The 25,808-nt window shown below is 37.4% G+C and overlaps 1 protein-coding gene across 6 annotated transcripts in view; it reads right to left on the bottom strand.

Annotated features, from left to right (window-relative positions):
- Positions 1 to 21,737, bottom strand: part of TFB1M (transcription factor B1, mitochondrial) — a 72,729-nt gene extending 50,992 nt beyond the window's left edge. For 4 of the 6 annotated variants that reach the window (XM_082731384.1, XM_082731386.1, XM_082731385.1 and 1 more), the window contains exons 1-4: positions 21,497 to 21,707; positions 18,084 to 18,235; positions 1,936 to 2,044; positions 80 to 231 (exon numbers count right to left, since the gene is read on the bottom strand). In XM_082731384.1, coding sequence (XP_082587510.1) covers positions 80 to 231; positions 1,936 to 2,044; positions 18,084 to 18,235; positions 21,497 to 21,629 — 546 coding nt within the window. In that variant the 5' untranslated portion in view covers positions 21,630 to 21,707. Of the gene's footprint in view, positions 1 to 79; positions 232 to 1,935; positions 2,045 to 18,083; positions 18,236 to 21,291 lie in introns of all 6 variants that reach the window. The other 2 variants (XM_082731383.1, XM_082731388.1) reach the window with 2 other exon arrangements.
- Between the last annotated feature and the right edge of the window lie 4,071 nt (positions 21,738 to 25,808).

The raw sequence follows: 25,808 nt of genomic DNA, 5'->3' as shown, positions 1-25,808 counted from the left end.
AGTCTATGAAAAAAATGCAGTATTATTTCATTTTAGAATTTGATCATGTGATAAAATAGCCAAAAAAGTTAAAACTCACCTCTGCCACTTCCTTTTGAAAAGTCAACATCATCTGGGTTCTGCCATAAATGAAAGGTCCATCTCTACAAGAAACATTTTCAAGCCACTTGACAATCAGCGGAGTTGATACATTAAAAGGCAGATTTCCAATAATGTGTACATTTGGAGGATCTGGTTAGTAGGAGAAAAAACAACTTGTAAAGATTTTATTAATGGATTCTATATACAATTTTAGTTAAGTTAAATCAAACGGGATACTAATAGTAATAAACAAAAATATATGAAAAGATACCGCTAAGTATTTTTCAAAGGCAATGTTTTCTCATAATTAGCTTTGAATTATTATTATTATTATTATTTTTTTTTTAAAGATTTTTTTTTTTTTTTTTTTTTTTATTTGACAGAGAGAAATTACAAGTACACTGAGAGGCAGGCAGAGAGAGAGAAGGAAGCAGGCTCCCTGCTGAGCAGAGAGCCCGATGCGGGACTCGATCCCAGGACTCTGAGATCATGACCTGAGCCGAAGGCAGCGGCTTAACCCACTGAGCCACCCAGGCGCCCCTATTATTATTTTTTTTTAACATTTTTATTTACTTATTTGACAGACAGAGATCACAAGTAGGCAGAGAGGCAGGCAGAGAGAGAGGGGAAAACAGGCTCCCTGCTGAGCAGAGAGCCTGATGCAGGGCTCGATCCCAGGACCCTAAGATCATGACCTCAGCCAAAGGGAGAGGCTTTAATCCATTGAGCCACCCAGGCGCCCCTTAGCTTTGAATTATTAAGAGAAAAAATTCTACCTTAATTAGTGCTCAAAGTCCTCAGGTTTTTTGGCTTAGGAAAAATATGAAAAAGACTTGCTTTGAGGGAAAAGACAATTTGATCTGGACATGATTGGTCGAAGTGCCTACACCCAGATGTAGCTGTCAAGAGGGTCAGATGCCCAGGAAGAAGATACAGGCCACGCACCAAGATGGAAGTGTCTACCGTACACACGTGGTCAATGAGACCACAGGAGCAGAGTCCTTCAGGCCAATCTGCAGCACAAGAAAGATACTCCAAAAATAAAAACCTCAAAAACAACATCTAAGAGGTGGGGGGAAAAATAACCACCAGCAAAGAATAGCTAGAGAAAGCTCACACCATATAAAGGGAAGAACAGGAGAACCTGGTATCAGGGAAGACAGAAGCACAGAGAGCTTCTGGAAGAGAGCAGGTAACAGTCACACAAATGACTAGAGCTCAGTCAGGTAAGGTTTCAAAGAGGAAATCAGAGCATGGCTGGGGCAAGGCTAGAAACCTGGAGGCAGTGTGCTTAGAAGAGAATGGCGTGTTGGAAGGTGGAGACAGGAGGCAGTTAGATGGAGGCCAGCCTGCAACACCTCCATTTGCTCTGAAGGGTTTCACAGGCAAGTACTACAGCCCGCCTCTCAGTGTATCCCAAAGAGCTGGCACACAGCAGGTACCCAATCGACAGCCTGCAGATGAGCAGTGCCTTGGTGGGTCACTGAAGGTGAGACGGTGGAAGTAAGGTGGGCATGGTATACTAAAACATTCCTCTTTTCACCATTTGGAAAAAGTTAATACTTCATAGTTTACCCCATCCTTATATGGTTTCATAAAAATAGCATGTTTATTTGAAGAGAATTCTAAACACTTGAAAAACATGACAAGTAAATTAGAATTAAGAAAAAGGAATTAGTTTTATTATTTTGGAAAAAAGGAGAAAAGCAGAAAAAATGACAATGCATACCACCTATTTAATTCTGTCCTGATAATATTTAATATAAATATATATCAATTTGTAATATATAACATAAATATTTGTAATATAAATAATTCTAAGAGAATATAAGAAAACAATCCAAAATCACTTACCATCCTCCCACTGTCTTTTAAGACTTTCCGGAAAAGCCCTTTCCACCTTAAATGTCAATACATCTCCGTGGACAATTCTCAGTTTCCCAGGTGCTGCATCAGAAAGCATCTAATTTACAAAAAGGTCAATAAAATGAGCTCATACTTCAGAAAACAGTGAAACACACATACTCTTTCTCTCTCTTTCTCCCTATACATTTTATTTCAGATTTGTGCATCATTGAGTCAATCTGAAAAGCCAGAGACTAAGAGTGGTCACTAAATGAACTACAAGTATACCACGCCTACTGCAATAATCATCGTGTTTCATTTCTAACACATATGAATGTTCAGTGATAGTAAGATTATAGTAGAGCAATAGCTTATAATTTCACAAATAATATATTAACATAATTCTGACCCCCAGAATGACTTGCATTTCTGTACTGATTTAGTAAAAACCCAACTTTTATCTGCAAGTTTTTTTTTTTTTTAAAGGTCTTTATTTATTTATTTGTGTGTGTGTGTGAGAGAGAGAGGACTCCCCGCTTAGCAGGGAGCCCAATGCAGAGCTTGGTCTGAGGACCTGGAGATTATGATCTGAGCCAAAGGCAGATGCTCAAACGACTGAGACACCAAAGCACCCCCTCCATCTCCAAGTTTTTAAATTAAAGACTAAGGACATAATAATATTGAGAACTATTTAGGAAGAAATCATAAAGATGAACTTAATTCAATAAATCTTAATAACCTAAATATATACAAAGAATTTTACCTACTACTAAGAGCTAAAACCTAATCTACCAGGAGACTTAAACCAAGTAAAAAGTCATGTGTCATTGCCAACCTACATGTGGCACCCTGAAATAGTTCCCTTATATTCCTAATCTTACTATTTCTTGATCCAGGCACTTGAAACCCAATGAATTAATTATCCTTCGTGTTTTACCCATAGCTACCTCCCAGCCTATTTCTACTTTCCAACCATTTGCATTCCTTCCTTTTCCTTTAGTCTAAATATAAAAAGAAAAGAAAAGGGGGGGGTACCCTCTTCTTTCTCATTTTTCTTCATTTCATCCCCCTTAGCACCATACCCTGAGATATGCTCTCACGGTACTGAAGTGTTCACACCCAGCTAAAAAGAGCCTTGAAGCTAAGCCGTCTACACATTTGTATTGCATTAAGGGCCCTTGTACCCAACACACAACTTGATTCTTGAAGTCCTCGGTTTAAAAACAACAACAAAAAACCCAACCCCAATGCAGTTCCCAATGCTTACAAAGTTTAAAATGTGGGAGTGAATGCACCAATGAGAACAAACATCCTTGCTCAAGAAGATCACAGGAAGAGGAGACCCTCTTTAGACATCAAGTCTCACCTTAAGAAGCTCAGACACCCTTGGCTCCAAATGAGGGAACTCTGGCTCTGAGCACCCCTTGGTCCTGCTTCTCTATCTCAGTTAAAGCTGATTTTCTCTCAGAACCCTCTTCTTGCCTAATTCTGGCAACTAACAGGAAGGATGAAAGAAACATTACAGAAGCCAGAGAGGAGACCCTGGACCAAGGCACCCAGTTTATAGATTACTCCTGCTTTTGGGTTAATGCTGTATCTCATATATACTTCTTTATAGCATTTTATAACATACTACACTTGGGTAGTATTGTGTACTGTCCAATTGTGTATACTTCTTTCCCACGTAGTAACACGTGCTCCTTAAGGGTAGTACCTGTTTCTCATCCACTGTAATGTCCCTTGCGGCTACAACTGCACACAGTAGGTGCTTCACATTTTTTGGTGAATGACCAACTGTAAAACTGGAAACTTCCCCTCCCAGACTGAGATTTGAGGTTTCCAAAATCTGTATGATCAAGAAACTTGCAAAGATTTATTTCACTGATCAATCAGGTAAAATTATACAAGTAACATTTCAGAAATACAGAGCTGAAATGCTTATATTGGTAAGAAGCCAAACATTTTCAATTTGATATTCACCTAGTTTATTAAGTTTTGTCATGGCAGTTTAGTAAAAATAACTGCACACCTCTGATATTAATGTACTTACAGATTATTTTAAATTACCAAGATCTGCTAAGAATCTGATGAGTTCCAGACAATAAATCATAAAAAACATAAACTTCAATACACTATGAATAAAAAAGCAGTTAGCTCTCTGTGGGAAAGGCTCTTACTGAATAAAAACTGTGTATTTAATGATAGCATTTACTATCAATGAAGAATTTTAGTTTTTTTTCTATAATTATGCTTCACATAATTAAAACAAATTAACATACCAAAAACAAAGAGGCAGAAGAACTAAAAGCTTATGCTTCAGGATACCAACATATAGAAAGTAATAAAGTATTTAGTAATTAAGACTACAATAAACAATAAAACAATGCTGTTTTGGCTTGGCTCTTTGGCATTAATATACATGCTCTGATAACCACGTTTGAAATGTTCATTTTTTTCCACAATGACACACGCAGCAACATACCAGAAAACTGGTATTAACACACATTAACCTTCCTTTCCTAGGTTTAAAGTTGCATTTCTACCTCATTTCTTTTGGATTCCCCTTCAGACTTAAGTCTCAGCCAATGAGAAAGCAAACACTCCCATTCTTTAAAAGGTGTACCTCTTCTAAGACCACTTGGTAGCCTGATCTTCCCCTTTCAGACTTGCCACTGTAGAAGGAATGAATACTGGTGACCACAGCTTTAAATGAAGGCCTTGAAGCAATTATGGGGGGAAAAAAACACTATACAAACTGAAATCATAGTATGACTACAGACAATAGCTATTTAAATACCCAATGATTTTCAGCAATGACACACAAACATTTCTAATCAACCACTAATAGAGAAAGATGCTTTTATTATTATCATGACAATATCTGGGGGATGGTAGAGAGGTGGGAAATATCACTACTATCGGTTGTCAAGAAGAACACTGCTAACATCACACTTTAAAATCCGGATGGTGTTAGCTCATAATGTGCTCAAAGGCACAGACTACTATGAATGCAAGCACTTGATTACAGCCAAATGAGTATTTTTACAGGCACTCTTAAACTGTTTGATATATCATTTTCATTTTAGTTTTCAATCTTATATCCTTCCAAAACGAGATTTAAGTCAGCTTAGAGTAAAAGGCATTCATTAGATAAGGCTGTAAAAGAAGAAACACAAAGCCAAACCATGAAAAGGAGAGGCATGTATGTAAATCCTCTAACAATGTATGTACTGAATTATAGAATTCTTAGTTTCTACTGGAAATAATTATACTAAATCCCCTAGAGAGAAAATTGTTTTTTTTTTTTCTAGTATTAAGTTTTATAAGGGATATACAGAACAAAATAATGGAGAATGCCTTTAATAAAAATGAAGAAACCAATGTGGGAGAATTCTTTATTTGGTGCCTTAAAAAAAATCTCTCTTCTAAGTCAAGATCTGAGAGATAGCTTTTTACAGGAGGTGAGTAACTATGGCCCACCTAGGTAATTTGTTGCTGGTCTAATTTGATGAGGAAATAATTTATGCAACTCTTGGAATTAGACACAACCAGAAATTCCTTCAGAACAAAGATATCGACTGGTCATTTTGTAGTTTTTATTCCCCCTTCTCATCATGAAGGGCTCGTGGCAACCAGCATTGTACAATAAATGAGCTAAAGCATTAATTACACAGCCTAGTGATATTAATTTCTTCCTGACTTGCTACATAGCAGGAACCCAAACATTGTTGAAGTGCTGGGCAAAAGTGTTAGGTAAACTATATGAGAATGATCTATAATACAGAATATGATAGGTGAAAAACTTCTAAAACACATAAAAAAGACTAATGGTATTATTCAAAAGGAATTTAAGACAATGTTAATATAGACTTTTCTTTTTTTTTTTTAATATTTTATTTATTTGACAGACAGAGATCGTGAGTAGGCAGAGAGACAGGCAGAGAGAGGGGGAAGCAGGCTCCCTGCTGAGCAGAGAGCCCGATGTGGGGCTTGATCCCAGGACCCTGGGATCATGACCTGAGCTGAAGGCAGAGGCTTAACCCACTGAGCCCCAATATAGACTTTTCTTTAGGGTGAAGATTATGGCATAATTTCAAAAAGTCAAATTGTTTTGTTTTTTAAATAGGACCCAACATGTATAACAGAAATTCATTTACCCAGTCTCATCATGGATTTAGAGATTTGATTTAGTAAACTTTCTGTTCAACCAGTGGTTAACATTTCTTCGAAAGAAACTTACATAGTATCATGTCTTATCTTTTTCTTGTCCAGTAGCTGTGGCTAGGACTTCCAGTACTATGTTGAATAAAAATGGGCAAAGTAGACATCCTTGTCTTCTTCCTGATCTTATAGGAAAAGCTCTCAGTTTTCCACTACTGAGTATGACATTAGCTGTAGGTTTTTTTCATAGTGTATGTCTAGGTAGGTTCTCTCTAAACCTATTTTATTGAGTTTTTATCATGAATGGATGTTGTACTTTGTCAAATGCTTTTTCTTTATTTATTGAGATGATCATATGGTTTTTATTCTCTCATATTAATGTGATATATCACATTAATTGTGATTGATTAGCAAATACTGAACCACTCCTGCATTCCTGGAATAAATTCCACTTGATTATGGTGAATGATTTTTTTAATGAATAACAAGGAAAAGAAAAATTAAGGAAATAATCCCATTTATAATTACACCCAAAATAACAAAATACCTAGGAATAAACTTAACCAAGGAGGTAAAGGACCCATACTCTGAAAACTATGAAACATTTATGAAAAAAATTGAAAATGACACAAGTGGAAAGATATTCCATACTCATGTACCAAAAGAGCCAACATTACTAAAATGTACATACTACCCAAAGCAATCTATAGGTTCAATGGAATCCCTATCAAAATACCAACAGTTTTCACAAAACTAGTATAAATTACCCTAAAATTTATATGGAACTATTAAAGACCCCAAATAGCCAAGGTAAACTTGAAAAAGAACAAAGCTGGAGGTATCACAACCCCAGATTTCCAGATATAATGCAAAGTTATAGAAATCAAAATAGTATGGTATTGGCAAAAAAACAGGCACATAGATCAGTGGAGCAGCGTTGAGAGCCCAGAAATAAAACCACGTTTCTTTGGTCAATTAATCTTTGACAAAGGAGGCAAGAACATATAATGGAGAAAAAGATGGTCTCTTCAACAAATGGTGTTGGGAAAACTGGACAGCTACATGCAAAAGGATGAAACTCTACCAATTTCTTATATCGTACATTAAAAACAAAACCAAAAAGAACAAACTTAAAATGCATTAAAGATCTAAATGTGAGACCTGAAACCACAAAACTCCGAGGAGAAAACACAGGCAATTCCTTTGACACTGGGCATAAAATTTTTTTTTCTAGATATGTCTCCTCAGGCAAGGGAAACAAAGGCAATATAAAACTACTGGGACTGGGGCGCCTGGGTGGCTCAGTGGGTTAAGCCGCTGCCTTTGGCTCAGGTCATGATCTCAGGGTCCTGGGATCGGATCCCGCATCGGACTCTCTGCTCAGCAGGGAGCTGCTTCCCTCTCTCTCTCTGCCTGCCTCTCCATCTACTTGTGATTTCTCTCTGTCAAATAAATAAATAAAATCTTTAAAAAAAAAAAAAAAAAACTACTGGGACTAACCGAAATAAAAAGCTTCTGCAGAGTGAAAGAAAACATCAACCAAACATAGTATCCAAAATATATAAAGAACTTATACAACTCAGCACCAAAACCCCCCAAATTATTCTAATAAAAAACAGGCAGAGGACCTGAGTAACCATTTTCTAAATAAGACATACAGATGGTCAACAGACATGAAACGATGCTCAACACCTCTAATCAGAGAAATGTACATCAAAACCACGGTGAAATATCACTTTATGCCCATCAGAATGGATAAAATAAAAAACACAAGAAATAACAAGTGTTGGTGAGGATATAGAGAAAAAGGAATCTTTGTGTACTATTGGTGGGAATGAAAACTGGTATAGCCACTGTGAAAAACAGTATGGAGGTTTCTCAAATATTAAAAATACAATTACCATAAAATCCAGTAATTCCACTACTGGGTATCTGAAACACTAATTTGAAAAGATATATGAGCCCCCTTGTTTACTGCAGCACTGTTTACGACAGGCAAGGTACGGAAGCAGCCCACGTGTCCATGGATAGATGAATGGATACAGAGATGTGGTATATATATACAATGAAATATTACTCAAACATAAAAAAGAATGAAATCTTCACATTTGCAGCACACAGATGGAGCTAGGGGATACAATGCTAAGTAAAGTCAGTCAGTCAGAGAAAGACAAGTACCATATGATTTCACTTAAACATGGAATTTAAAGAACAGAACAAACAGAAAAGAGACAAATAGAAAAACAATCTTAAATACAACTAAGTAGTCATTGCAGAGGGGAGCTGGGTGAAAGAGATAAAGAGAATTAAGGGTACATTTATCTTGAGGCGCTCTGGGAAATGTACAGAAGTACTGATCATTATATTGTACACCTGAAACTAATACAACACAGAATGTTAATTATGATTCAATAAAAAAAAACTTGTGAAAATAAAAAAAGAATGAAAAACTTATAGACAGAAATCCTTCCATACAATATCACACAATCCTCTTCCTTAAGCTGAGAACAATACACCCTATTGCATCCTTGATGGCTAGGGTCATTGTTGCCTGTAGAGAATGGCTTCAATGGTTATGATCCCTTATTACTAGGCTTTTTTTTTTTTTTTAGTTTTTATGTTTGCTTGTTACCTTTTCTGCCACAGTAATATCTGTTACTTCTTGCTGTTGTCAGTTGGGTCTGCTTCTAGCACTGATGTCTGTACTTCTAATCTGTAGTAGACTGGGAAATCACTTTGACTGTTGGCCACCTTCTACTTATTGGTCCAGTTTTGATTAACTGTAGCTGTATCAAGTGAGTTACATGTGTGAACTATCTAATCATGTCACAACACAAAGTCAGGTCATCTTTTCTTCTGTAAAATTTGGTAGAGATGAAAGAATTTCAAAGTTTTATTGTCTCTGTTGAAAAACAGTTCCTTTTGCCAGGATGACTATATTACTTTATAAACCCCTTATAAGATGACAGGGAAGGAGCATCATTATAATAAACATTTACTGGCTACTGGCAGTATGCCAGGCTCTTTAGACTCCAATCTCTTCACAGAAATTTCCATCTTTCCTCCAAGGATCACAAATAATAGTGATTATTCCCATGCTGCAGATGAGAAAGCTGAAACTAAAACTGCTTCAACAGCAAGCTCAAGATCACAAAGCTAGTATGTGCTGTTTCTGAGATCTGACACCAGCCTATTTGATCTCAATGCTGTGAGCTTTCCATCCTGCCTGTTAAGTAGAAATAATCAGTGTTTACCTCTTACAAACCCCAGAGGCAATACTAACAATAATCATGACTTACTGTCTCCAAAATTCCATGAAAGAAGCACATAATAATTAAGAAGAATCCTAGAGCTTCTTACTCTGGCTAAGATGGAGTACAAAAGACCACGTAGTCTCTTCTGGCTTAAACAGATAAAAAAATGAATAACGTAGATGAAACAACAGTTTTCAGATGCTGAACAGCAGGAGATGCAGGGAAACCTGCAGATCCAAAAAGCTCAAGGTGCCCCACACAAGAGAAACATGAAGAAAAGGACACGAAGGTGCACCATGATGAAACTGCTCAAAACCAGGGATAGAGATAAATCTTAAAAGAAGTCAGAGAAAAAAGTCAGAGGGGCAAAGACAAGAATGACAACAGATTTCCTATGAGAAACAATGCAAATGAGAAGATGGCTGAGAAACATTTTTCGACTACTAAAAAACCAAAACAACAACAAAAAGCGGTTAGTATGTTTTTCAAAAACAAAAGCGAACTAAAACACTTTTTTAGACATACAAACACTGAAAAGTTCTGTCACCAACAGATACACAGTTACAAAAAAATGCTAAAGAAAATCTTTCAGGTAGAAAGAAAATAATACTAAATGTAAATATGGATGAGGAGCACTCAAAATAGTAACCATATGGGGGCACCAGGGTGGCTCAGTTGGTTGAGCGTCCAACTCTTGATCTCAGGGTCCTGAGTTCAAGTCCTGTGCTGGGCTCCATGCTGCACATGGAATCTACTTAATACCAAAACAAAACAAAACAAAACAAACAAACAAATAAACAAAAAACCCCAAATGTGTAAATATGTAACAGTGTTTCTTATTATTGTTGACCCTTTAACAACAGAGATTGAATAGCACTGATTGGTCCACTTACATGCAGACTTCTTACAGTACTGTAAATATATTCTCTCTTTTTTTAAGATTTTTGAGAGAGCGTATGCGCACACAGGGGAAGGATCAGAAGGAGAGCGACAAGCAAGCTCCATGCTGAATGTGGAGCCTGATGTGGGGCTTGATCTCAGGACCCTGAGATCAGGACCTGAGCTGAAACCAAGATTAAGATGCCTAACTGAGTGACCCCCCAGATGCCTTTCCTTATGATTTTCTTAGTAACGTTTTCCTTTCTCTAGCTTACTTTATTATAAGAATATAGCACATAACACATGTAACATACAAACTATGCATTAATTGATAGGCTATTGGTAAGGCTTCTAGTTAACAGCAGACTTCAGTAGTTAAGTTCCTGGGGAGTCCAAAGTTATATGTGGATTTTCAGCTATGTGGGAATCAGCACCCCCAACCCCCACACTGTTCAAAAGTCAACTGTATTGAAATCTCTTTTAATATAGAATTGACTTTAAAGCAAAAATAACATTGTACCGTGAACTTTACAACATACGAAGAAGTAAATCGTATGACAATAGTACAAAGGCCTACAAGGAGAAACACAAACACACTATCTTAAGATTTGTATGTTATACATAAAGTGGTATTTTCTTACTTGAGGATAAGCTGGGATATGTTACAGATGTATAACCATACACCATCAATAAATTACTAATAGTAAAACAGAATTACAGATAAAAATTGCAGCAGGCTGACTACTGGCCCCAAAAGATGTCTAATCCCTGTGACTATGTTACTTTACATGGTAAAAAGGACTTTGCAGATGTGATTAAATTAAATACCCCAATATGTGGAGATTATCCTAGATTATCTGGGTGGACCCAACATAATCAATCACAAGGGCCTTAATAAAAGTGAGGCAGAAGGATTAAAGTCAATAGTAGATAGAGAAGCAAGGAGTCCAGGGGCTAATAAATGCAAGTGGCCTCCAGAAGCTGAAAAAGGAAAGGACCCAACAAGTCAAATAAGAAATTGAAAGGGAAATTAGAGCTGAAGGTTTATATAAGAGTTCTAATGTCTTTCAGAAGTCTTTTTTTGGGTCTAATATGGCAAAAAAAAATTTTAAGTAAGTTGGTAAATTTCATTCATTATGAATGAGTGAAAATGAAAACACAACCTACCAAAATTTGTGGGATTCTGCTCAGGTTTTACTGAGAGGATATTTATAGCACTAAACACCTATAAGAAAAGAAAGGCCTCAAAGAAACCACTTCAGCTTCCACCTTAAAAAAACTATAGAAAGAACAAAGTAAACTTCAAGGAAACAGCATAACATGAGGATTTCAGGGCAGAAATCAAATAGAAAACAGAACCCAAAATTGATCAATGAAATCAAGAGCTTTTTTGTTGTTCTTTTTTGAGATCAATAAAGTTCACCAATATACAGTAAGACTGATCAGGAAAAAAAGAGAAATACACAAATTACCAATACTGAATGAGAAAGAAAGAGATCACTGAAGGTCCTACAGATGGTTGATTTACCATTAGGGAAAAAAACCCCAAAAAACAATAAAATTCATCATATTAACTAGAAAAAAAAAAAGCCACATTATGATCTCATTAAACACAGGAAAAGTATTTCTGCAAACTCAACATCCATTATTTAAAACAAAAACCAAACAAAGCACCATGATCTCTCAGCAAACTAGGAACAGATGGACCTTCCTCAGTCTGAAAAAGGAGATCCAGGAAGAACCTACAACTAACATCATATTCAATGGTGAAAGTTTGAATGCTTTCCATGAGGTCAGGGACAGGCACGGAGGTATACTCCTAGTTCTATTCACACTGTACTGGAGATTCTAGCCAAGACAAGAAGAAATAGAGGCAAAGATACTGAAATGGTAACAGTCTTTACTGCAGATGAAATGATAACACATGCAGAAAATCCTAAGAAATCTACAAAAGAGCCACAAAGCAGTGAGCACAAGAAGGCTGCAGGACACAAAATCCATGCCAAAACAGATGGTATTTCCACACAGCAGCTACAAACAAATAGAAATTAAAAACCAATACCAAGTACAATGGCAACAAAAAGAAGGACATAGGGGTAAATCTGACAAAAAATATGCAAGACTTGTATACTTAGAACTACAAAACACTGTTGAGAGAAACTGAAGGAAACCTACAGGTAGACACACCATGTTTACAGATCAGAAGCTAATGCCATTAAGATGCTAGTTCTCCTCACAGTGAACTACAGTTTTAATCCAAATCCAATCATAGTCCCATCAGGTTTAAAAAAAAAAAAAAAAAGGAAACTGATGATCTAATTTTAAAACTATATGGAAATGCTAAGGACTTATAGAAGAGCCAAAACAATTTTGGAAAAGAAAGATAAGGTTGGAAGACTTACATTACCTGCTCTCAAGTCTTACTATAAAGCTATGGGGATCAATACAGGTTAGTCACAGTGAAGAAAACAGACTTACATATCAACAGTAAAGAACTGGAAGTACAGAAACAGACCACCATATATAAGACCAGTTGATTCTTGACAATAGGATCAAGGCAATTCAATGAAGAAAAGATAAAGTTTTCAACAATGGTGCAAAATAATGAACCTCTACTCTTACACCTCATATTACACACAAAAGGTAACTCAAAAAGTATCATAAACCTACATGAAAAACTTAATAAAGCCTTAAAACATCTAGACGAAAACATGGAAATTCTTAGTTCTTGTTTTGACAATTATTTTTTAATATAAGATGCAAAAAGCATCAAATTCAAAAAGAAAAAATTGATAAACTTTACTTCATTAAAACTAAGTTTTACTCTCTGAAAGTCACCATTAAATGTCAAAAAGATTTCTTATAATACAATAATATGAAGACAAAAAAAGAAATGCTCAAAATATTTGCATAATTCTCCAGAAAAGATATATAGGTGGCAAATAAACACATGAAAACATGTCCAGGGGCACCTGGGCAGCTCAACTGGTTAAGCAGCTAACTCTTACTTTTGACCTCAGGGTCCTGGGTTCAAGCCCCACACTGGACTCTGCACTCAGGGAGGAGTATGCTTGAGGATTTTCTCTTTTCCTCTCCCTCTGCCCCCCCAACCCACACTCTCTTTATAAACATAATTAAATTTTAAGAAAATATGTCCAATATTGCTGATTAGGAAAATCATATTAAGATACCACTATATGCTTATTTGGATGGTTACAATTAAAAAGATTAATCATACCAAATGTGAGAACATGTGATGGAAAGATAACTCTCATGCATGGGAAGAATATTAAAATGGTATAGCTACTTTGTAAAAAGTTTTGGTAGTTTCACAAAAAGTTTAATATACACCTACCATAGACTCAGACACTCTGCATCTAACTCTTTCCCAAGAGAAATACAAGTATATATTCACACAAAGACTTGCATGTGAGTGTTAAGGACAGCTCTTCACATAACTACCAAAAAATGAAAACAACCCCAAGTCCATCAACTAGTGAATGGATTGATAAATGTGGCATATCCAAGCAATGGAATACTAGTCAGTGATAAATAAATCAAACTATTGATAAACACCCCAACATGGATGAATTTCAAAATACTTATGCTCAGTAAAAGACAGAAGACAAAAAAGAGCATACATTGTACGAGTCCATTCATATGAAATTCTAAAAAATGGAAAATATCCTATAGTGACAAAACAGAACCATGGCTGTCTGACGACAGGGAAAGGGGGAAGGAGGATAGATTATAAAGGAAAATGAGGAATCCTGAAGGTGACGGATGTTCGTTATCTTGACTGTGGTGATGGTTTCAGGACACTACATTTGTCAAAATTTGGTAATCTGTACACTTTAAACATGTGCAGTTTACTGCACATCAATAATACTCGGTAAAGCTATGAAACAAAGAACTTAGTGCAATAAGCCCTCCATAAAATGATTGTTTTAAAGATTTCACATATTTATAACAGACAGGAAAGAAAAAATGAAGAACCCAGATTGTTTACTTCAAGGAGAGCGGATTACTTATGTTGTTCTCTCCAGTCCAGAAATGGGGGAAGAACTTAATGAAACCTGTTGGAGGCCACGGCACGGTTGGAGTTGTGGATCAAACCAGGCCCTGACTTGTGTCTCCTTTAAAGTCCAGATGCCTTGACAAGGGGTTAAAGACGGGAAAGTTGAATAACACTGAGAAAGGGTCTGTGCTCTGTGTCGTGCACTCGCCTACGTGACTTCCACACGTTCTCCCTACAGAAGGGAACAATGTGGTCAGGGTCTTAAATTCTTAGTTGGTCCTTGTTGTTCCTGTACTGCCCATAATCGACTCCCTGGTTGATTGTAACTTCTTGTAATCAATAGTAGCTAATGGCATTAGCCGTGACTACCAGGCATCACAAGATTTGTTTGTAGTTAATGTAAACTTGTCATAGGAACTTGCTGTTATCTGACTAGATACTGATGTATTATTACTCCTTCTATTGTGGTCTGCCTTATAAATGATTATAAGATGTGAAATAAAATTGGCATTGCTGGACATCCTCCTCGGTGCTCCAACTGCCCCCATCTCTGTCTCTTAATTTCTTTTCACCATCCTCTTACCCTCACATTCCTGGTCGATTTGCCTGGTCGATTTGTCGCGCCAGGAGCGACAGAAACCTCAAGTCCCTGGGGTACCAAAAAAATCTCACTGCCTTCCAAAGCAGAGAATCCACCCAGCCATAAAAATGTAACGACAATAAGCAACTAAAAAATAATTAACAACAACAACAAAACCCCTAAAAATGCACAATCACAAGAGAATGCTCCAACATTAAGAGAAAGAAACTCTAGATGTCTAATGGTAACTTGAAGAGTTGGGAGAAAGCTCCAGTGTTCCCACAGCACTGGGGATTTATACTCTATAATGTTCCAAAGGAATAACTTCACTGTTCTCCCATACCTCTTTCCAGATAAGCAGTCTCCTGATCAATCCTTAATTAACAGATCTCCAAGGCAGAGGGACAATAATTTATTTATATTGAAAATTATACTGAGTGCTTAACTAAGTAAGTATGAGGCATTCATTTAATCCTCATTACAATCCTAGGAGCAAACTGAGGCACAGAGGACATAGTTACCTGCCCGAAGACATATAACCCGTAAATGATAGAGTCCGAAGTCAGTCAGGCAATCTGACGCTGAAGTCTGTGTTCTTTACCACAAAACTATCCTACAATATGTTCACATATTAGAAGACACATGTTTTTTTACTTTACAACATGCTGATGGTGAAACTCGTATATTTTTTTTTTTTTAAGATTTTATTTATTTATTTGACAGAGAGAAATTACAAGTACACTGAGAGGCAGGCAGAGAGAGAGAAGGAAGCAGGCTCCCGGCTGAGCAGAGAGCCCGATGCGGGACTCGATCCCAGGACCCTGAGATCATGACCTGAGCCGAAGGCAGCGGCCCAACCCACTGAGCCACCCAGGCGCCCCTGAAACTCGTATATTAACACTATGTTCTTTGCCCTAAAACCCTAAGATGCTAATGACAATATCTTGAGAATTGAATTAAAATACAAATGATATATTTTCACTAGAAGACATTTTATAAATTATTACAATTTCTTTAAAACATAATTCTATTAGCTTAGAAAGCACTAAAATGGAATCCTTGAAATAGATCACTCCTTCTGCCTTTATTCAGTTTTATGATTAATTTAGTCCCTCTAAATGAAAGCGGTTTTACATATTGAAACATTCTTTATAGGAAAAAGAAATCTATTTGATATTTTAGTACCCAACATTTCTTTTTAAGGCAAATTCCTTTCCTGCAATGTAAGACACTAAGAATCAATTTTGCTTCTTCTACAGAAACAGATAATACAAACGCACATTTCTTCCAGAGCAATTTACCTTGAAATAAATTTATATTTAAAAAAAGAGCACAAAACTTTTTAATAATCAATGCTGCACAATTATTTATTTTCACTATTAAATGACACATTTAGTTGGTTGATTAGATATATTATGCACATAGTCAACCTTTTCTTTTCCCATATAAGAAATTACGGAACACCTGCTATATGCCAGCCACGGTTATATGTGGTAGAGCACAGAAAAAAACACACAAAAATCTCCATGCTCTTGGTACTGACATTCCAGAGGGGTAAGGTAGATAACAAATACAAAAATATAGTGTATCAGATGGTCAATTTAATAAGACAAAACAAGACAGGGGTTAAGAGTGCAGGGTCTTGGTGGGGCAGCTGAAAAGAGAAGCATATAGTTGCCTTTTAAATAGTCTGTCTTCAAAGATCTTTAGTTGAGATCAGGAAAGGAGAATATGTAAATTAAGGTGGGGACGAACAAAAATTTGATTCACCTCCTTGCCTCATGAGAAAGAATCACGTATAACAGATGGTAAGGTTGAGGGTTAGAAAGTCTCTTCAAGTGCCTAAAGGTCAGATGAGTATTCCCAATGTCCAAAAAGGGCTAGATGAAAAAACCTGAACTCACAGTGTTTTTCAGCTTCTTTCCACTACTTCATGATCTCACCAAAAATAAGATATTCACACTTTCACCTCTGAGTCACAGTTTTTCAAAGAAGGTGGTTCAAAGCAAAAATCGCTATTAACATTCTACATCAAGGAATATGTACCATATGAGAATTGAAAAATAAAGTTATAAATCTGAAACTGTCAATTCTGTCAATAGTAAAGTTAGATAAAACTAAATATATTTTTAAAGCATGAAACAAAATGTAGCCCAATAATAAGAAATGACTAAGTTTCTAAACAAAAAAATCAGTTGTGTGCACACAAAGCCCCTAGATTTTTCAAACAAATTTCCTCAAACTGTTCCGGTAGAAATGAAATATTTTTCAATTATTGCACATACAAGCATTAGACTGTACCAATTTTAAGCCAATTTGTCTCTTGTGTGAAAGTAATAATGCTGATAACTTTATTATTCTGTTGGAGTCACTTAACAAATTGCTACTCATCTAAGCCAAAGGCTAAGGGCTCTTCTAAAGTTTTAGAATTACAGAGGAATCAAACAAACGCCCTTCAGCCATTAAGTGTCCCGCTATGACGAATTCCCTTTACAAAATCCCTGATAAAATGGGTTTCACTGTTTGCCACCATTTAAAAAATATATCCCTCCTTATTTTAAATCCATACCTGTCTCCCTCAATTCCACCTATTTGTATTAGCTTTTTTTTAGAAATCAAAATAAGCACCCAAGGCTTCTCTTCTCCAAATGAAACATGCCCAGTTCCCTCAAATATTTTTCATATAACAATGGCACCTAAGATGCATGTAACACTTTATTCAAACTTCATCTTAAATCTCTGTGTACAGTGGTATTTCATTTCTTCACTTAAAGTTCTTACCAAATGCTTAAGCTTAACAATTAATCTCTTTAAAAAGCATAAGTTTTCTCCATCTTTTGCTTGTAGAATGATTTTCTGAATCTAAATGAAGTTCTCATAAATCATGCCAATAACTCAGTCATTACTGGCATTATTTACTTATTTTTCAAAGAGTGGGCCAGAACATTCACCACTAGTAGATTAAAAAAAAAAAAAAAGATCACACAAACCAAGTAGCTTGTCTAGCACTGATGCATTAACACAGGTTTATTCAAGAAGTGGTCTATTAACCAACACGCTGGGATGCTCGTTAGAAATGCAATTCCTAGACCTCTTGGGACTATGGAATCAAAATCTCTGGAATGGGGCCTAGAGATCTGAAGTTTAAAGAGCCACCAAGGAGATCCTTGGATATCCTGAGGTTTAAGAATCATAGCCTGAAGATTGAAGTTGGGTTTTTTTCGGGGGGGGGGGGCACGTAAAAAAGATATTTTAAGTATCTTACCTGTAATCCAGGAATAAATCGACTATCCTTTTCAACCACCAAAAGTTCAGCAACATTGGCATTAAGAATGGATCTTGTGATTCCCCCTGGCCCAGGGCCCACTTCATACACATAAGCATCTGTCAGATTCCCAGCTTTCTTTACAATTTTATCTAGGAAAAAGAACGTTTTAATAATTTTGATAAATTTCAGTGTGCAAAATTTAATAATTACTATAGATTCTCATCAACCGTTATTCAAGGAATCCTCTATACCATATTTGTCTGATTATTTAACTCAACCTAAACCAACATATAGTGGTCATTCACTATGTGATCACAACATAGTTGTATTGTATTATCAGTTCCTTAACAAAAATAGGATTATCATGACAAACTTCCTAAATTAAATATAGTTAATACTGTATTTTCCTCCACCAAACCAATCAATCAGTTCCTAAGAACCGACCAGGTAAGCACTCACCATCTCTCTACATTGCCAAATACTGAATATTTGAATAAGTAAGACTAGTTTTACATTCAGAATTTCCAATGCTGCTAGTTTGAAATCCGAAAGCAAAAAGTGCTGGCAGTCTCACTTTTACCTGTAGACATCTAGCTAGTCCATATGGCCACAGCAACAAGTCCCTAGATCATAGGACTAGCAGAAATACAGATTCTTGGTCATTTTTAGGAAAAAGTTAAACTTCTTAGTGGAGTTGTTTGTAAGCTTTGCAAATATGCAAATTAATAAGGAAAAGTTAATGTCTTAAATTAACTTCTTTAACTTAGCTGACCTTAAGAAATAATGAAAAAGGGGGTGCCTGGGTGGCTCAGTGCGTTAAAGCCTCTGCCTTCAGCTCAGGTCATGATCTCAAAGTCCTGGAATCAAGCAGCTCATTGGCTCTCTGCTCAGCGGGGAGCCTGCTTCCTCCTCTCTCTGCCTGCCTCTCTGCCTACTTGTGATCTCTGTCAAATAAATAGAATCTATTAAAAAAAAAAAAAAAGAAGGAAAGAAAAAATGAAAAAGATTACAGAGGATTCACTGCAACCAACTATCACTTCTGAAAAAACGTATGATGGGCTGGTCTTATTGACTGAGATACTAAAATCCAAGTAACTGAGCCTCCTGGGACAGTGGAAATTTAGCCACTGAAAACATACCAGCACTTCCTTGTAGTGTTCACTGAGACTGTATAGTACCATTTTTGTAGGCTTAAAACCCCAAATAGAAAGCAAAAATGGTTCTTTTAAATATTTTTAAAGATTTATTTATATATATTTGTATTTATATAATCTTTTTATCTATATATTTATATCTATATAAATATATATATTTATATAATCTTTTTAAAGATTTATTTATTTTATTTAGAGAAAGAGTGAAGGGGAGGGGGAGAAGGAGAGAGTCTCAAGCAGACTCACCACCTCAAGATCATGACCTGAGTGGAAATCGGGAGGAACACTAAACTGACTGAGCCACCCAGGCACCCCAAAATAGTTTTGTCTTTTAACTGGTGCTTAGAGGGAATTAGCATATGCCCACCATTTATTTTAGGTGCTTTACATGCTTTCTCACTTGCATCTCACAATCCTTCCAACACATTAAGAACTACTATCCCAATTTAACTTCTCTGAACTTTTCTATTTCCTTCTTTTTTTTTTTTAAGATTTTATTTATTTATTTGACAGAGAGAGATTACAAGTAGGCAGAGAGGCAGGCACAGAGAGAGGGGGAAGCAGGCTCCCTGCAGAGCAGAGAGCCCGATGTGGGACTCGATCCCAGGACCTTGAGATCATGACCCGAGCAGAAGGCAGCGGCTTAACCCACTGAGCCACCCAGGCGCCCCTCTATTTCCTTCTTAATGTTTCATCGTGCAAGGTCATCTAGAAAGCAAATGGAAGAGAGCTGACTCCAGCTCAGGTGTAAATTCTTAAGCAATCCTTCCTCCACTATAGACCAATGCCTTTTAGAAGGAACACAACTGATACATTAAGCACAGGCATTATGAATTTAACATTCTCATTCTCTTAAATGGAGAGCTAGTATAGTTGAGAGGTCAGGGGCTCTGCCCTCAAACTTTCCAGGTACAGTAAAATACAAATGAATATCAAAGCGGCACTATCAATTCAGGAAGCATCTGCTCCCACCTGAGCTTCTCACCTCAAACCAAGTACTTTAATCTCCCTTCACTTTGGTTCCCAGAGAAGAGGGAATATTACCCAGATTCCAGAATCTGTAAACAAAGCACTTTTTTTTCTAAATTAAAAATATTAAGACTTCTATTTTCCATCTTAAGAATGGCAGTTTATACCTACAGAATGTGACTAATGACTGGCAGACAAAACTGGTTCTAGTTACTACTAGCACTAAGGAATTTTAGCGGTGGGTAACCCTTTAAAGATCCTGTAATAGGGGCCTTCCTCCAACTAACAGATGAGAAGTTGAAGCTTAGTTAAGCTATTTTACCCAATGCTATATTTCTAGTAGCAGAATAAAGACTCCACATCAAGAAATGACATCTTATTGATGGCTTGTGAACTATACTTAACTGAAAATGAACTATTTGTGTATGATCTCTCCTATCTTTGAGCTTCTCGAGAGGCGCCAAATGGAACTAAATATCAAAACCTCAAATACGGAAAATATTCCAACAGGGAACTAGTGGACCTATTTGTAATACATATTATTCTTGCAACCTCACGTTTCAAAAGTATCACCAAGAAATGGGGGTGGCAGTTAAATGGGGGTATACGTCTGTCACAACTCCTCAAACCCTACACTTCCAACTGGTTAATTTTATGGCATGTAACTTTACCTTACAAAAAGTGACTTAAAATAGGGGTGGGAATATAAACTTGCTAAAAATGTAAGCTCCCTGAGGACAGACTTTTGCCTGGTCCACTCCCCAACTGCATCTCCACCACTAGCACATTGTAGCTTCTCTGACACGTATGTACCGACTATTGCGCCCTCGAGGGTTTTGGATTCAGCAAGTAAACGTTTAAATAACGTAATCCCACGAGTGATACTTTCTCAATATGTTACTTAAAAATTCTTCGCACTAATTTAAATTGATGACTTCACATTGCATGAGCAGCCAAACCAGCCACACACGCAGCACCCTTTCATTAGCGTCAACACACCGAGATTCGAATTTCCACATCCGCCTTCCACGCTACGCGACCCCTGCCTCCCCTAGTGTCTGCTCGGCGTCTGCACAACTCGCCTTCACCAGCCCACGGCGAACGCCCGCGAGCACGCCATTACGTCGGCGAACAAGACATTCCACGCGTCTCCTGCGGTCCTTCCAGGACAAAGCGGTAGAAGGACCTGCCCTAAGGCCCCCTGCACACTGCCTGACCCCAGACGCCCGCCCACAGGGACCGCGCGACACCCGCGGGGATGCGGAGGAGCACTGGGGAGACGGCCACCTGTCAGCCTCAAGTCCAGGAGAAAGTTCTGGGACAACTGCTTCGCTGCTTGCAGCCTGTATAACTTAATGATTTCTCGAATCGTGGGCAACGGCGGGAGACGGAAAGCGCTCAGCGTCCCAGAAGCAGCCATGCAGCCCCACGCCACAGTCCCAAGCCTACCACCGACTTTTCGCGCTGCTCTTAAATCATCCGCGGAAAAGGAAGTGGGGGGGCGGGAGCGGGGAAATCATTAAGGCCCGCCTCCGAGCCCACCTTATTGGTCGGATGTACCTCGCCGGAAGCGCTAAGGACAGAAAGGAAATCTGGGCGCACACAGAGCGCATGCGTCGAGTCTCGCTAAGCGCGGTGCAGGCTGGGTGTGCGCTGCTTTTCGCCCTTGAGGGTGTGAAGGCACGGGGAGGGCGGGGTCTTTCCTGGGTGGGCGGTGACCAGAGCGGCCCGGGGGGCGGGAACGAGGCGGGGCCTGGACCAGAATGCGGAGGGGAGAGTCAGAGGATCTTGGAGCCCAGAAACGCTCCGAGGTGCGTTCTCCAGAGAGCCGTGCCTAATTCCCCTCTGTGGATGATTGCGGGAAAGCCAATGATTAGAGGCAAAACTATTGGTTGCTAACGATTTTCTCATGATAGATGTTTTTAGAACGTTAGCGTTGTAGGTGCCGGATGGCAGGTTTCTAACTTCTTTCAACCTTAGTTTTTCATCTGTTACGTGGAGATATTTTTTGCAGGAACGTAAAATTGCAGGAACTAAATGATAAAAGTCGGCTGGTGTACAGACTCAGAACACAGTGCAATGCACGGCATACATTAGGCCCGTAATCAATGGTGGCCGTTACTACCCTAATGATCTGGCGGATGAACGCGGCCAGAGGTTAAAGGCTAGGCGCACCGTTTGCAGTGAGGTGGCCAGAGCAAATCCAATTCTTCTGCCCCCCTCTACACGTATCCAGTCAATGAGAAAAACCGCCTTGTTTAGAGTTCGGGAAGTGTTTTCGCGTATAGCGAATATTTGTTTTTGACCTTTTCTTTCACTAACAGTTTTACCATATAAATATTACTAGTCTCAGAGCGGAGAAAACAAAAACTTAGAGAAGTGATATGAATTAATTGATATTCACAAAGCTAGAAAATTGTGGAAACCAGATCCCATCTAAGTTTCTGGACATGTGTGGTAGCTGCTCTTCCTGGTCCCCTGCCCTGGAAGTGTTAGTTGCCACTTCTTGTTGGCCTTCCCACAGTTTTCTTACTGCCCCTCCCTGCTCCAGTTATTGTAGCCTCTTCTTGCAGTACCTGGAAAGGTAAGGATGAAAAGGAAGGGAAATAAACATGATAATACTAATAATAGCTAACATTCATTGAGCTTTTCCCAAAGTACTAGGCTTCACAGTTGATTGCTTTACAGCTATTGTCTCATTAATTGTTACAAAGATAAGGGCTCAGAGGCGGTCCGCCATTTATCCTAGGCTGCATAGCTATAATAGTGGAATTAGGATTTCAATCCACAAGCCTATGTCCAGAGCCTGCTTTTTAAGCAGAACATTCCATGTTGAGAGAACATTTGACTTGCCTAGGGTGGTTTCATCTAAGTATAAAGACTCAAGTATGAATTTTGTCTATTAAAACAGAGGAAACAACAAACAACAAAACAAAGGATTGAAATTACTCTGCTATATAGGAGAATTTAGCTTTTCTGACTCTATTCTTTTTTCAAATTGTTGCCTTGATCACAAGCGAATCATAACATTTTTTGATTTCTCAGAGTAGTAAGTTTAAAATAAAGCTAACAGAAAACCAAGTAACTGCAGATATGATCTGAGTGAAATCGATGAATGAATTTTTCATAGAGATCTCAATGGAAAACCCAACCACCGTCTCTTTTAACTATGTTTAAAAAGAACTGTGAGATAATCTGACATAGCTCCTAGCTTTAGAAAATTGGAAAGTGACTCCCAAAGAGGTAAGGTGATTTGCCCTACGTAGCACCGAAGTGTAGTTTGAAAGCCTTAACTCTTGATTCAGAGTCCTTATATTCCACAGCATACTGGGAAAGGCGTTCATTCACAGTTATATTGATTATTTCATTTACTCCTCGTAGTGTTCTTATGTGAATGAGATTGTTACTGTTTTACTGTGAAGGAGGTCATTTGACTTACCCTATGATCATGTAGCAAAGTACAGAAAGAAGATTTTAAGTTTTTTCTTTTCTGATTCTGATCTCATGGGCCACAGCCCTCACGGTAAATTATTTTTAAGTTAACCACTGTATGTTAATTTTATACGCTTATTTAAATAAATGGAAGATGAATCTGAGTATAAAGCTTAATTTTACAGTTTTCCTATGGCTATATACTAAAACAATCACAATAAATAGATGCAAAGTTATACAACATAAATGATGCAAGGGGTTAACACTGCTCTGGATGTAGACTGGCAGGATTTTGTTTTCTTAGAGTTCAGTTTACTAAGGTTATAGTGTGCCATGTAATGGTTTTCTCATCAATTTTTGGGATCCAAATTACCACCAAATTTTTGCTCAGAATTTTTGCCATTGTACCTTGCCTTTCCTTGGAGGAACATGGAAGCTACCTATTAAAATCAGCTTGTATCTATCTGTTTTCATTAACTTGGAGACAAATGAAGTTGAATTACTTGGCACTAGTGCTATCCTGACTATATATGTTGCATGGCAGTTAGGTTACAACCCATTATTTACAAAGTTTCCCAGGCTACTTCACTTAATTCTCATTTCAATTCTGTGATATAGGTTTACAAAGATATCAGGTGTGCCCTGTTATGGCGCTGGTAAGTGCAGCTGAATCTCAAATTCTGATCTTCTGAGTCTACTCTGGTCTTTTACCTCGGGCATGTGTTAAATAATTGTTGAGCTGAATTTTTAAAATTCCATTTTAGAAGAATCGTCCAAGTTTTTAAAATAGTTCTTGAGATCTAATTTTTATCATCATAAATACTGATCCTCAGTCCTTTAATTTTCAGAAAATTATGCATAACTCCCTACAAAGCCTATGAAATCAGCAGGGGGTATTTTAGTAGTGTATTTCACATATTAATGCAAACAGTTTTATCCCTTAAAGAGAAGTATGCAGTTTCATCAGTTTTGAAGCTTTGAAGTATCTGCTTCATCTAGATACAGATTTTAACATGCTAAAATATTATAATTAATACAGAAATTACTAGCCCCACCTATCAGTGAAGATGAAGAACTACAAATGATTCATATTGCCCTGCAATACAGAATTTTAATTTTCATAGATCCCAGAATGGTTATATAGCAAAATTACTTATTATTTTAGCATTTACTTTAATGAAAATGCATATGTGACTTTATTTGGCAAAGTGATTTAGTGTCTATTTATAGAAAAAGGGCTAATTCCAAAAGGTTGTCATTTTACAGTTCTCTGAAATAGACTTGAATGCCACAAAGAGCAATATCTTTCTGCCGTGTGGGAATTTTCCAAGAAAATTAAATGTGGCTTGGAATTGCCAAATTGAACTTTATAAAATGACTATTATGGTATGTAAAGTGCCCTTTTCTGATAGTATTTTATAATTTCACATAATATGACTCAATATGACTCAGTGCTCTTGAGAAATATTAACAGCTGTATTTTACACATATTTAGGCTTTTTTTTTTTAATGGTTGTTTGATGCCCACTGTTCACAGAGGAATCTAGTGACCTACCTAGAGGTAAGAAGGAAATACATGATAATTCTGAACAGACAGACCAAGTCCTTACTCTCTGGGGATAGAAGCAGGGCAACTTGTGGCAAGCAGCACAGGCTGATTGCCTGAGGGAACCATGTAACAGTAACACTATTTTTAAAAATACAGTGTTTATGACTATTCCAGGCAGTATTTGAAAACCTGCAGATTATCCCCAAAGATCTGTGAATTATTGTCAAGTATCTTAATGAGGTGCTGAGGACAGACAACTCTTTCGACTCAGGATGATTCAGAGAGCTGTGGGTAGGGTTTCTTTTCTTCCCTTTTTTCCTAAACAATAAAGCAAAATCTTTTGTGAAAGAAGAAAAAAAACCAGCACAAGATAAAGGCATTATAAAAATAATTATCCTTTATCATATTAATAGTTTTTTAGTCTAAACCTCAACATTTAATTGGAAAAAAAGCTTAAGAATTATAAAACTGTGAGTAAGAACACATTTGCATTTAATAAGGCACATGGAGCACAGAGACATTGAGTGTCCAAGATCTCCCAACTCTTTACTGAGAGAGCTTGGACAATGTGACTGCAGCTTTGGGTCATGAGTCCTCTTTCAATAGCTGGCAGTTAAC

The sequence above is a fragment of the Mustela nivalis genome (assembly GCF_964662115.1).
Source record: "Mustela nivalis genome assembly, chromosome: 5".
Taxonomy (NCBI): Eukaryota; Metazoa; Chordata; class Mammalia; order Carnivora; family Mustelidae; genus Mustela; species Mustela nivalis.
The sequence above is the reverse complement of the archived record's forward strand: the minus strand, read 5'-3'. Positions and strand labels throughout refer to the sequence as shown.